The following is a 14,512-nucleotide window of genomic DNA, read 5'->3' as shown; positions in this document are numbered from 1 at the left end:
TGAGGGAGGGGTGAGATGAAGCAGGAGAGGAATGCTGAGGCCTGCGGGGATCTGGAATACTCACCCATGTAGGGTTTGGTCCCGGCCATGGAGGAAGCCTTTTCTGTGCCTTTCACGACCGTCGCTATGTTGAAGTCTGTGATGTGAACATGTCCTGGAGATAGAGAATCAGAAACCACAGTTAGCAAGAGCTGCAGGCAGCTGGGTTATTTCCTTGTCTGATTTAAAGTTGTGGTCTGCAAAGCGGTGGGTGGGGCAGGAAGAAAATATTAGAACTTTTATTTACATTAGTGTTTTAACTGATACTTTAGAAGTGCCTATTTTGGGCAGCATCATTTACAGTAGCCAAGCTATGGAAACAACCTAAGTGTCCATCAGCAGTCAAATGGATCAAGGTGTGGTATGTGTATACAGTGGAATTTATTCAGCCCTGAGAAAGAAGGACATCCTGCCATTTGGGACAATAAGGATGGATCTTGAGGGCATTATGTTAAGTGAGAAGTCAGACAGAGAAGGACAAATACTGCACGGTCTCACTTGTATGTGGAATCTAAAAAAAAAAAGTCGAACTCATAGAAACAGAGAGTAGAAAAGTGGTTGCTAGGGGTTGGGGGAGGGGGAAATAGGGAAAGGCTGGTAAAAGGATACAAACCTTCAGCTCTAAGAAGAATAAGGTTTGAGGATAATGCAAAACATGGTGACTATAGTTGATAACACTGTATTGTATAATTAAGATTTGCTAAGATAGTAGAACTCAAATATGCTCATCCTCCAAAAAATAGATACAGATACATATATAAATATGTGAGGTGAAAAAAAAGTCTATTTTATACGCAGGTTTTATAATGTGAATTTTGGTGGTACATGCATATTATTTATAAATAAACAAATATGTTGAAGACATAATGAAATTTTTATGGATTAAAGTTTAGCAGCACTGGTCCAGAGAGTGAAAGGTCCTGATAAATAAATGAGACAGGAGAGTCCAGACTCCCTCTCTCAGGAAAACAGTGGGTTGGGAGAGGGTGCATGGAGAGAGGATTCTCATGCCCTGAAGACACCCTTGTTCTGCTGTCTGTCTGCTCTGGTCAGCGGGGGCCTTAGTACTGTATCTGATGAATTGAGTAGGGAGGGGGCTTGGGGGTTGAGACCACATTCCATTCAGCCTAAAGTAACGACAGCAGATGGGACGTGGGTGTTGAAGAACCCTGAGAGGGAAGGAAGAGGGACAGAAAAGGAAGGAGACAAGGAGATGTGGGGATAAAGGGGAAAAGAAAGAAAGTGACAGAAAGAGGGTGAGAGGTGAGAAGGAGGAAAATCCAAAATAGTGAGTACTGGCTCTCTGGGGATTTAGAACATAAAATAAAACTAGCTCTGCCCATCAATGGATGAAAGGATAGAGAAGAGGGACAATGGGTGTAGATATACAATGGGATAGTACTCAGCCATAAAAAAGAATGAAATTTTGCCATTTGCAGCAACATGGATGGACTTGGAGGGCATTATGCTAAATGAAGTAAGTCAAACAGAGAAAGACAAAAACGTTATGATATCACTAATATGTGGGACCTAAAAAATACAACAAGCTAGTGAACAAAACAAAAAAGCAGCCGACTCACAGATGTAGAGAATAAACTAGTGGTCACCAGCGGGGAGAGGGAAGGGGTAGGGGATAAAAAAAAGGGTTATTATGGGATTATAGGAAATCATGTGTGTGAAACTTTTGAAAACTGTAAAGAACTACAGAATTTTAAAAACACATAAAATAAAATAAAGCCAGCTCTGAGACCCTTGAATACCTGATATAAATGCAATCACATTTCTTTCTGTTTGTCATCACATCATTTTGTGAAAATGGTTGGATTTTCACCAAATCTGAGAGCTGTGTTTGGGATGGTGGGGCTTAAATACATAGGTGGGTGGCATACACAAAATTGGGACACTGGGAGAGCCTGGAGGGCACCTCCAAGAGATGGACAGACCCCCCCCACTAGAGCAGGTGCAAAGAGGCCTGCTGAGAGGTTCATGGGAGAGGCGTGCCTGATGTGATCAGCCACGGTGGACGGAAAAAGCACCAGTGGTGTCACATGCAAATCCCAAATCTCAGGCTCAACAGCCAGCACCGATGTGTGACTAAGCTGCTCTGCCAGGCGCTCTGTCCAGTGCCCCCGGGTGAGATGCAGCAGGAGGTACACAGTGATGATCTGTAGTGCCCTTCAGCTGCTTGTGGATGAAGCTTAAGTCACCCAGCCAGGCCTTTTCTGGGAACCCTTTCTGGCCAGACACACAGTGTCCCCACCCAGGTAGCATCTCTAGAACATATCCAGTCTGCTCCAGCCTCTGGGGCTCGGACGAGCATCCCTCCCATTCAGCCATCCACGGTCCTATCTGCAGAGTAGTTGGGTGTACAGACTCTGAGACAGGCTGCCTTGGTTTGGGTCTCAGCTTTGTTGTGACCAGCTGTGTGACCTTGGGCAAATAATCTCCCTGAGCCTTGGTTTTCTCATCTGTAAAATGCGGATGATGATAACAAAATATCCATCTCAGAGGGCTGTTGGGAGAAGTCAGGGAGTTAATACATATGAAATGGTTAGAGCATACTGACACACATGAAGTAGGGAATTTCGTATAAGCATTTACTCTTAGCAGTACTGTCCTGCCAAGGCGTGGCTCCAATCCCCTCTCCAGCTAGGGCCAGTCCACTCCTGCATCCTCTATTGCCTCATTTCTAATACTAACAAACAAGTAAATTCACAGTCCTGTTTTCCACTGTGAGGTATGTGAAAGTAGGTGGACGTCTGAGTCATTTCTGCACCCCACACCCGAACAGTTCCAAGCACAGTAGCACTGCTGGGAGGGAATTCTGGAATCTTCAAATATAGTTTTTATTTGGTTTTCTTTCATTTCTCCTCCTCTTAAAATTTTTTAATATTTGCATTATGAAAGTAAAGCCAGCTCATTATAATAAATCACAGAATACAAACATGTGTTTGAATCTCTCCTTTCCCTGCCATATAACCACACTGATTCATACAGCTCCTCCATTATTTCTCCCTTCACTTATGCAGACGTATACCCACATACATTAGGACTTTGGCTTTGTTCTTACAATAAAGAGCTCAATACTCCACGTGTCATTCTAAGAGTCACTTTTGCATTTAACCGTGTATTGTGGACATATTTCCAAATCAATATATGTAGGTCTACCTATGAGATCCACAGTCCCTACCTCCATTCGAAATCCATTGTTTTGTTTTGTTTTGTTGTTTTGTAATTCATTTAGTGATAAAATCTGACCTGGAAGTCCTCTTCATAGTTTTTTAAATTTATTTTTAAAAATAAATTTATTTATTTGTTTTATTTATTTTTGCTGCGTTGGGTCTTCGTTGCTGTGCGTGGGCTTTCTCTAGTTGTGGCGAGCGGTGGCTTCTCTTGTTGTGGAGCACGGGCTCTAGGCACGTGGGCTTCAGTAGTTGCAGCGGGTGGGCTCAGTAGTTGTGGCACACGGGATCTAGAGTGCAGGCTCGGTAGTTGTGGCGCATGGGCTTAGTTGCTCCACGGCATATGGGATCTTCCTGGACGAGGGCTCGAACCTGTGTCCCCTGCATCAGCAGGCAGATTCTTAACCACTGCGCCACCAGGGAAGCCCTTCATAGTTTTATTTATTCTACTTAGGGTGAAAAGTCATGTTTTGCTACAGAAATATTTATATATTTGATTACGAGATGCTCTCCAAGCCTTGCTACATAGTATACAGTACTATGTATATAACATAATATACAGCATATATTTTAAAATATTATTATTATATGTTATGTTAGACACTATTTTCATATTATTATGATATATATTATTTAATACAAGTATATATTTAAGTCTGAAAATATCTGAGTTAAGAAACCATATCTGGCTCCAGTAATTTCAGATAAGAAATTGTGGACCTGTATTTGCAGAGTATTCCATATATGGTTATACCGTATTTTATTCAACAATTCTCCTATTACGGCACTCAGGTTGTTTCCAGTTTTGTTTGCTTAATTGTTTGTCTTGTTCTTATAAAATATGCAGCAGTAGTATTCTTGAACTTATCTTTACATATTGCTACTTTTATTTTGACCGGATAAATTCCCAGAAGTGGAAGCGTGTAGTTAAAGGGTATGCATTTTATGTTCCCAAAACTTACAATTTATGGTACTATAAACAGAATATGAATGTGTATTTCTCTGCACTTTTACTAGCACTCACTGTTATCAATAATTTTACTTATTGGCTATTATCAGATGATGAGAAATGTTATTTCAGTGCTGATGTGGCTGCATAGTTTTCATGTGACCAGTATCCCTGCAAACTGCCTATCTAGAATATTGGTCAATTTTCAGTCAGAGCTCCTTGACTATTCAATACATTTACCCTCTTCTCTGGTCCATCTACTGCAAATATCTTCTTCTAGATTATTGCTTTTCTTTAGACTTTATAGTATCTCTTCCATATGAAAGTTTAAAGAATTCAAACAATATATTATTTTTATAGTTTCTGAGTATTATTTTTCTTATAGCTTTCCAGTTTCCAGAAACCTATTCTACCCCCAAGATTTTACATATTCCTCAATATTTTCTTATAATACACATATATATAATTTATATTTTGTATCAATATTTAAATCTCCCAACCATATGGATTATACTTTTCTATATGGTATGATATAGTTTCTGATTTTATTTCTTCCGAATAGATAGCTATTTGTTTCAACATTTATTGAAAATTTCATCCTTTCCCAGTAACTTGTAATGTGACCTTCATTTTACATCAAGTCACACATATATGTGGATTTGCATATGGATTCTCTCTTCTGTTGTACTGACCTATTGTTTATTGCTGGACCAGAACTATACTCATTTCATTACAATAGATTTGTAGCCCATTGTAAAATTAGATGAGAGTGGTCACCCTCATGATTGTTTCTTTTCCATGTTTTCTTGGAAACATAGAAAAGAATATTTATTCTCAAATGTTTATTTTTGGAGATGAATTAGGAGATACTCCCATTAAGATTTTGATAGGAATTACACTAAGTTATGCATTCATGTGAGAAGTGTGGACATGTAATCCACCCAAGGTCATGCTCTGTCTTTCATTCAGCTTTATTCCTTCAGTGTATGTTTAGTGTTCTCTTCATTTAGACCTTGTAACTCCCTGGATAAATTTATTCCTAGATATTATATAGTTTTGGTCACTATTTTGAATGAAAATATTTTTCTTTTCTTTTTATACCTAGTTGTTTTTAGTACAATAAAAAGCTCTTAAGTTTTGCTTATTTATCTCCTATTTGGCTACTCTATTAATCATCTATAGTACAAGATATTATCTCCTAATATCCCATCTCCCCTTCTAGGTAGTAATAGAATTTTTAACTGAGTTCATGCTCACCCAGTTAAAGACTATATTTCCCAGACTCCCTTGCAGCTGGCTGTGGTCATGTGACAAGGTTCTGACCAATGGGATATGAACAGAATGATATTTGCAACTTTCAGGATAGTTCCTTAAAGGGAATGAGAATTCCCTCCTTCCCTCCACTACCCTCCAATTCTGTCACCTGTTATGTGGACTTGGGGGGTTATTTTGGGCCACACAGATGAGGAGCAACAAAGTAGAAGCAGCTTGGGTCACAGTAAATGTCACTGGAGGAGAGATTAGACTTTTACCAAAGAGAAAACTACTTCTGTTTCGTTAAAAAATTTTTGTGAGTCTTTGAAAAGCAATTATGTCTCTCTTAAATTTCACAACCCGCTATTAATTTTGATCATTTTTCTAGTGAGCCTTTTGGTGTTTCTAGGCATAGAAGCACATCATCTGCATACAATGATGGTGTCCTTTCCCTGGTTGAAGGGCTTAGAGCACTGTGGTTAAGAACACAGTCTTTAGAGTCAGATCGCTCAAGAACAAACAGCTGTGCTCCTGTGTGGGACATCTGCTGTTTGTGGCCACTCACATCCCCTTATCTCAGCAATTACTCATCCCTGCACATCTGGCTGTGGCATGGGGCATGTGACGCCAGCTGCAGCCAGCCAGGCTAACCTCACCCTTTGGCTCTAACAGTTGGCTCAGGGTTGGGCATATGAACCAATTGGGGCCAATGAAAACTGGGGAGATGATTTTCTAGGGATTCAGGAAATGAAGAGTTTTCTTTCTTTTTTTTCAGGAGCTACCTAAAGAGATATTCTCTGCCTTTGGCCAGTGTGATGTGGGGATATAACCACCCCCCTGACCCCCCAGGAACTGTAGAAGCCATTGGCTTCCACAAAGAAAGACAAGCTAAAGATGAAGCCTATCCTTGGAGAAGGTAGAGCTGCAAGGGTGGCAGAGAAATGGTGCCAAAGCCTGAGCGAATCCTGCCTGAAGCCACATTCCACTGGGCTTCAGTTATACAAGCTAAAAAAACCCCTTTATTGTTTAGGACTATTTGAGTTGGGCTTCCTGTTCTTTGCCACACACTGCTGGTGTCCTAATTGATGCAGACACTTACCATGAGATTTGGGCAGGTTATTCCACTCTATAAGCCTCTGATTCTTCTAATACTAATAAGTACCTTGTAGGGTAGTTGTAAGCATTAAACAGGGTGGATAGGGACTGAGAATGTGACCTTTGAGCAAAGACCCAAAGAAGAGAGGCAGCAAGCCATTGGACTTCTGGGGGAGGAGTGTGATGGCAGAGGGAATGGGCAGCACAAAGGCCCTGCAAGGGACCAGCGAGGGGGCCAGAGAGAGAAAGTGGGAAAGGGGCTCAGATGGCTTTTACTCCAAGTGAGAGGGTTTTGAGAAAGAGAGATACAATCCAACTCACTTTAGAATCACTTTGGCTTGTGTATGGATTGTAGGGGCAATAGTCAAAGCAGGGAAACTGATAAAGAGGGAGAAAAACAAGGTATCCCCCATCTATTTAAGCTGCTGTCGTTTAGGGTTGCATAACTGGTACATAATTGGTGCTGAAGCGCATTTAATCCTTAAGTACTCTTATCAGGGGGGTATGGCTACCCTGTTTTTTACAGAAGAGTAGCCTGAAGCTCCAGAGACCAGGGACTCATCCACGGTCAGCAGCTGATACGTGGGAAGCTGTTTGTCTCCAGCCTCTTCCGGGGCGGGCATTTCCCTCCGCCCCACGCTGCCCCCTTCAGAGCTGAGTCTCACAGCCCAGCCCTTACTTCCTTCCGGCCCTCTGGGGTGGAGGATCTGGGGCAGCTCTGAAGCCGACCAGTCTACAGGGAATTCACGTCCAACAGGAGCGCCAGACAGCAGAATTCCACTTCTGGTTTCTGTACCGCGTGAGTTGATGAGCTGTAACTTCCCGGTGTGTCTCCTTTAACAGTTGAGTCAAGATGTGGGAAAGTGAAAATTAGTGCCATATGAGGTCTCCGAGTTCCTTCTAAGGAGGATGGAAATTTACTACAAAATGTGCAAATATGAACTGACTTTTCAGCTATTTGTTTTCTGTAAATTAAAAACATTCAAAATTCAGGGAGAGAAGGAGCCCAGGATACTGTGTGAGATCTGTTAGTACAAGTTTTAATGAGAGAATCAATAATCAATAATCATCCTCCCAGCCCTGTTTATGAATCCTGAACTCCAGCCCTGCTTCTCTCCTTTCTCTGAACTCATGGAAATTCATCACACCTCAAGACTCTGACACCATTTGGAATGCTTTTTCCTCCCCTCTGCCTCGCAGATTTCCATTCATTCTTCAAAACCTGGCTGGAGAGTTATATGACTGCTGGATGCACATCTAGCCTTTGCTTGCTTGCTTCCACTAACAGGAGACTCACTACCATGAGGGGTGTGTGTGTCTTAGTTGGCTTGGGCTGCTAAAACAGATTACCACAGACTGAGTGGTGTAAACAGCAAGCATTTATTCTTCACAGTCCTGGAAGCCGGAAGTCCAAGATCAGGGTGCCAGCATGGTAGGGTTCTTGGTAAAGGTCTTCTTCCTAGTTTACATGACAGCTTTCTTGCTGTATCCTCACATGGTGGAGAGAGAGAGAGCTCTGGTCCCTTCATCCCCTTATAGGGCGCAAATCCCATCATGGGGGCTCCAACCCTATGACTTCTTCCAAACCCAATTACTTCCTAAAGGCCTCAACTCCAAGTACCATCACACTGGGGGTTAAGGCTTCAACATGAATTTTGGTGGAGACACATTTAATCCATGGCAGACTGACTAGTTTAGGTTTCTCCTCTGGGCCCCGACCTGTACCTCCACAGTCCCCTCCATTGTCATTCCCATGCTAGCATTCACCATGTTGTATCTGTCACTTTGTCCATCTCCTTGAGGCCAGGAATCCTCCCTCATTCATTTCTATGTCCCCAGTACCTTAGCACTGGCCTGACCTGGAAAAGGTACTTATCAAGTGTTTGTTGACTGGCTGATCGACTGACCAAACAAAAGACTGAATGAAGGAAATATGGTAGGCAATCCTATCACCTTTCTTCATTCTTTACTTCTTAAGGCTATCATGGTATTTACAGGAGTTGACAACACTCCATTTCAATTTTTGACTTCTAAAACTGTAGCAACGTCACTTTTTCAGCTGGACCTCAGCTGATGGGACTCAGCCACCCTCTCCACGGTTTTTGTAATCACTGGTGCCGGTGTCAGGATTGGCACCACGAGGACCTGTAACTTGGGCTATTTTCCGAGTACAAAAGTACTTGACATCCATGTGACTTGGAAAAATTCTCACTCATTTCTTCATTCACTTAGCAATCATTTAATGAGCACCTCCTACCTGTGCATATGGGTGGAGGGGGCTTGGAACTGCAGACACTAAGGATGTGCCAGTTACCTGTGTCATGGAACTGGGGGATGGGATGATGGAGATTACACGGGGCTAAAGTCCCATCCACAGTCCCCTCATTGCGGTATAACTGGCAATGCAGAGAATCTTCTCAGTATTACCAGTAACAGGGACTCCTACTTCGAAGACTGATTCCTGCATCTTCCCTGTATATTCCAGGAGAAAACATCCAAAGCCTTCCTGAATTTTGCTGACTTTTCATCTGTTTCATCTGCAGCTACATTGCACAAGTGTCTATTCCTGCTCCACCATGCCACCCCCCTTCCCTTCTCCCCTCTCAGCCCCTGTAATGAAATAACCCCAAACCCGCGTGGGTATTTACCAAATGAGTGAGGGCAGTGCAGTGCTCTCACTGGGACCGACAAGGCCACAATCCAGGAAAAGATGGGGTCTGCTTGGGACGGGATAGTCAACAGAACGTCAGGCTTTGTTTCCTGCAGAGTGAGTTCTCTCTGGATCTATCCTCGGGAAGCCAAGACTGGATTCGTGGCTGTGAATTCCTGGGAGTGAGTGCTAAGGTAGTGCCCACCAGAGGGCACTAGATTGGGAGTTAGGCTGACAGGGGGTCCATATGTAAGAGATGATCTCCTCCCACATTATTTTCTGCCTTGTTTCCCTGGAATTTGGAGTAAAGCCTCGTGGGAACATCTATCCCCACCTTAGCTGGTTTACAGGGTCTACATCATGCCTAAGCCAGAGGTCACAGTGGTGCTGCTGAAAAGACACAGCTGGATGCCCAAGAGGACGAGAACCTTGCTGTAGACTCAACTGCCCCGCCCATGACAGGCTCACATGCTCACTGCTAATAATATCTGTACTTCCAAGATGTCAGTGTGATGCTACCCTGGCTGTGATACTTCCCTCAGGATCACACATCCTGGGCACTGTTTCCTGTTGCCTTCACGGAGATGACAGTGAATGTACTGCAGGACAGTGGCAGAAAGAGAGAGGGGGTGAGGAGAGGGAAGAGGAAGGAAGGAAGGAAGAAGAAAAGAAAGAAAGAAAGAAACCAAATCAAATTCCAAGGCACCAGCTTATCCAGTCTTCATTTGGCTTTACCTCAACCAAAGATTGACTCTGTTTCGGGGCACACCTTTGCCTAACGTAGAATGAATGACCCTCTGATTTTCTTCTGTTCTATTTGATTTGACCTCCTCCCCTATCTTGGACATGGGATGGGAAAGAAGGACTTTCAAAACAATCTGTGTGGGACTTCCCTGGTTGTCCAGTGTCCCCCTTCCAATGCAGGGGATGCTGGTTCGATCCCTGGTCAGGGAACTAAGATCCTACAGGCCGCAGGGCAACTAAGCCCGCGCGCGCCTCAACTACTGAACTCGCGGGCCTCAACTAGAGAGCCCGTGTGCTGCAAACCACAGGGTCCACGTGCTCTGGACCCCGCGCACCACAGCTGCAGAGCCCACACACCCTGGAGCCTGTGCACCACAACTAGAGAAGAGAAAACCCGCATGCCACAACCAGAGAGAAGCCCGCACACCGCAATGAAGATCCTGCGTGCCGCAACTAAGACCGACGCAGCCAAAACTAAGTAAAATAAATAAATAATAAATAAATCAATCTTCAAAAAACCTAAAAAATCTGTGTGCTCCCTGCTCCCCCTGTGCGGGGCTGAACAAGCAATAGCAGGGTACAAGAAATGCAACACGTGTGGGATTTCTTGAGCTCCTAGGCTGAGATTTGGGGGAACTCCCACCCAAGACGCGTTTCAACGCCTTCCCCCGGGATATATTGTGATCTCGTAAAACCTGCCCAGCCTTCACACCCTATTTGATATGATGCTGCTTGGAAACCGTCTCCCCCAAGGCTTTTGAGAGGGCTCAACAGTTCTGAGTTTCTTTCCCCTTTTCTCTACTTCTGTGGCTTTTAATGTTAAGTCACGAGATTTTGGGTTAATTAGTTACTACAGCATAGCCATGGCTCCCTGATCAATCATTTCCCTTCCACGTCTCTGTGTTGGCATGTAATTTTATGCAATCATACTAATCACAGTGAATTAGGTTTACAGGGAGGTTTTTATAAACTTTCTCAGCCATGATTTGCTCTTTGCAATGACTGAGAGGCACGGGGATAGAGACTATATTTTGATACCTAGCATCCTTTTCCACTCCATTCTTTCCTGCCTCCTGTATTATAAGGACCAGAAAGAGAGAAAAACCACATGTCCTGACCCTCTTGCAGCTAGGGTTCTGGACAAGATTTAGCTTCTGCCTTTCAAATGCACTCAGGCAAGGTTTGGAAGCAGAAAGGAAGCAGAAGGAGAATGCCATTTGAAGTCTGGAGTTACACCGTCTCAAGTCAAAGAAGTATGCGTGTCTCCAAACCAGAAGCTGGCAGACAGACATGACACACACCCTTCCCTGTCACCTTCAGAGGGAGCACAGCCCTGCGGACACCTTGACCTCGGGTTCCTAGTCTCCAGGACTGAGAGACAATACATCTCTGCTGTTTATTGCCTCTCAATCTGTGGGACTTTGTTCCAGCACCCCTAGGAAACTAATACAGGGGGCTATTTACTGGGGGTCCTCAGAGATTCCTGCTCTGGGTCTTCAGGACTTTAAGACATCACACTGTGCTAGACACTTCCATTCCCAGCAGTCTTCAGAAAGAATCTCATTACAAACCTCCCAAGGACTCCAGGCTAGCTTTAAGCCACACTCCTAAGCTTTATCCTTAAACTCGTCTAGAATAATGACACGCACTGTTGGCCCCTCTGATTTAGCAGAAACACCTCTGCCCACCCCCCCAATTTGCCTGGGTGGCTTTTCCCACTTCCATCTCAGCTGCTCCAACCCCTGCATCTGAGGTTTCAGAATCAACACGCGCCTGATTTGTTAATTTCCTGGAGTCTCGTGAGGGGGATGTCACAGCACATACAGTGTTTTGACAAGTGATAAGGGGGTGTTGCTGCTGGCCACTGCCGTTTTGGGGAACACTTGCCGACAAATATGTCAGCAACAGATGGAGAGGAAATTCTTTGAAATAAGTCCAGTGAATGAGTGCTCTGAAATAGAGCCCGTTAATAGAAAATTAGAAGTGAAGTCCGCAGATTAGGAGACAATCGCCATTGAAAAGATAGTTTGTTATTCACAGTTCCTAAGAGGACGGGTCACATCACACCATGTGGGTCCCCCCAGGGAAGTACTAGCGTTAGTCATGAGACAGAGGGAGAAGGGAAGAAATGTGGCCAAGAGCCTTTCTGGTGGTTTCTGTGGGAAGGAACAGGCAAGGCAGGGCAAGCAGGCTTAGGACTGGCTAGTCTGAATGATTTCAGGGGTTCTGGGGCACAGGAGCTGTCCCTGGCTGTCTGGATCCTGGCACTGGGGTGTTTAGGGATACAGTGAGGAAACAGATTCACTCTGCTGGCATGGCTGCTGTGTCATCTGTTACTAAACGTCCAGGTGAGGTTTCTGATCCCCAAGCGCCCATCCCGAGGTCCCTGAGAAAAGAAGGAGTTCTACGCATCACAGCCTGCTGTCCTCTGGCCAGTGGAGCTTTCTCCTTTGCCCTCTGGAATGCTCTGCTCCCAAATGCTCTGGTGCCCACACTCTGGAGGGAGGATCCAGAAAACCTTCCCTCCCCCTCCCCCTCCCCCTCCCCCAGCGTCACTGCCCTTCTGCTCCGGCACAGCCTCACCCCTGCCCCTCCCAGCACTGACCCTGCTGGGTCAGAATCACCTGTTTACTTTTCTGTCCCTCCCTCAGCCCTGGCTACACCTTAAAGCTACCACCTGGTAGCTTTAACCCCACGTTCACCCCCACACACACTCCGCCCAGCACTTTCTCCTGCGAGATGAGTCAAGTGAGTGCCTCTGCGGGCGGGACCTTGGCATCGGCACCTTTTACGGTTCCTGGGTGACATGAAGCCGTGGCTGAGAAGCGCCACCCTAGACCACGATGTCCTCGGCCACAGGGGGTCTGTGTCCTTGGGTCGCCTGTCACAACACCTGGCTTATGGCAGGTCTGCAAAAGTGAAGGAATTACTTCTTGCATACAGAAGAGGACAGAGCTACAGTTGTCCCTCAGTATCTGCAGGGGATTGGTTCCAGGACCCCCACTGATACCCAAATCTTTGGATGCTCAAGTCCCGCGTATAAAATGGTGTACAATTTACATATAACCTGGGCACACCCTTCCATATACTTTTTTACTTATCAATACCTCGTACAATGTAAATGCTATGTAAATAGTTGTAAGTACAATGCGTATGTTATGTAAATAGTTGTCAGCTAGCAGCAAATTCAAGGTTTGCTTTTTGGAACTTTCCGGAGTTGTTTTCCTGAATGTTTGCCATCTGAGGTTGGTTCAATTTGAGAATGTGAAACCTCAGATAAGAAAGCTGACAGTATATGGTCAGTACATTTTGACCAAGGGTCCTCAGTAGACACTCAGGGCAAAACGCAGGCAACTGCCCTTCTGTCTCTGACTCCCGGCTCTTTGCTCATTTGGGGGAAAGTCAAGCTCCCACGTGTTAAAGACCAGCCCCCCACCTGCCCATCTGCTGGATGACTGTATTAATCTCCACAGTTCCTCCTCCTCTGTATCCTTCCTTTCGCCGTGTCATTTGGCAGAGCTCAACCCCGACCCGGTGGGGTCTTGTGAGTTGCTTTGCCCACTGGGATGGCAGCAAATGTGATGCAGGTGGTGGCTTAAGTGACTGGGCTTTCCCTGCCTCTGTTTCTGCTATGGCCACGTGAGGTCACACAGGGCTGGCCTGCCAGAAGGTGAGCCATGAGGAGCTGGGCCGAGTTGCCCAGTCAATGAGCCAAGGTCACGGTGTACCAGCTGGCAGCCAGGCGACCCCCAGACATGGGAGTGAGCACAGCCAATGTCACCGTAGCTGCCTGGCTGACCCTGCAGGACCTCAGTCTTAGGAGCAAGCCCTGCCTACAAGAGCGTAACCCCACAGGCCTGTGAGCTAACTGGATGCTTCTTGTTTATGCCATTAAATTCATGTGGTTATTCATCACCCAGCATTATTGTACCAACAGAAAATTAATGCAATCCCTTCCCTTCCCTCTACAGTTTTAAATTCCCCATTTCCTAGAGCACTTTGCCCTCAGCCCTAAAGCACTCTCAACTCTTCCTCTCACACTCACACTGATGCTACATTCTCCTTCAACTTCATTTTACCTCCAGGTACGGTCTCCCTCTGCTTTTGCTGCTAGCCAAGAGACCCCAAATCTCAGAGTAGAATTAGCGCCCATTCTAGGAGATAAAACCAGCCTGAAAGATCAGGAAGCAGAGCAGACACCGGGGGAGCAGAGACGCTTCTGTGAGAGCCTTGGATTTTGTATAACCAGCAGATCTTGAACATTTTGAATAAAATATGAATGCATTTATTTAATTATGCTTATGACTCACTGTAAACACAGCAACCAACTTGTTCTCTGAGAAAACACTTAATGAGATCAATCAGCAAACTCTTTAAATAGAAATAGTTATCTGTTTTGTAAGCTGTTTTTTTTTTTAAATGCATTTAACAACAGGGTAAGGAGATCTAATGTACAGCATGGTGACAGTAGTTAATAATACTGTGGTGTGTGGTTGAAATTTGCTAAGAGGGTAGACCTTAAATGTTCTCACCACTCACACAATAAGAACGTAACCTTAAGAGGTGCTGGATACGTTCATTACCTTGTGTTGTTAATTT

General features: G+C 44.7%; 1 protein-coding gene across 2 annotated transcripts in view; it reads right to left on the bottom strand.

The window, feature by feature from the left end:
* The window catches only part of STK32B (serine/threonine kinase 32B), a 344,771-nt gene that overhangs the window by 54,761 nt on the left and 275,498 nt on the right, over nt 1-14,512 (bottom strand). The window contains exon 6 of one of the 2 annotated variants that reach the window (XM_060147361.1): nt 65-154. The exons of the other annotated variant lie outside the window; for it this stretch is intronic. Within the exon in view, the coding sequence (XP_060003344.1) occupies nt 65-154 (90 nt within the window). The remainder of the gene's footprint in view (nt 1-64; nt 155-14,512) is intronic. 2 annotated transcript variants of the gene reach the window in all.

Source organism: Lagenorhynchus albirostris, chromosome 4, assembly GCF_949774975.1.
Source record: "Lagenorhynchus albirostris chromosome 4, mLagAlb1.1, whole genome shotgun sequence".
Taxonomy (NCBI): domain Eukaryota; kingdom Metazoa; phylum Chordata; class Mammalia; order Artiodactyla; family Delphinidae; genus Lagenorhynchus; species Lagenorhynchus albirostris.
Note: the sequence above shows the minus strand (reverse complement) of the source record. Positions and strands in the feature narration are given on the sequence as shown.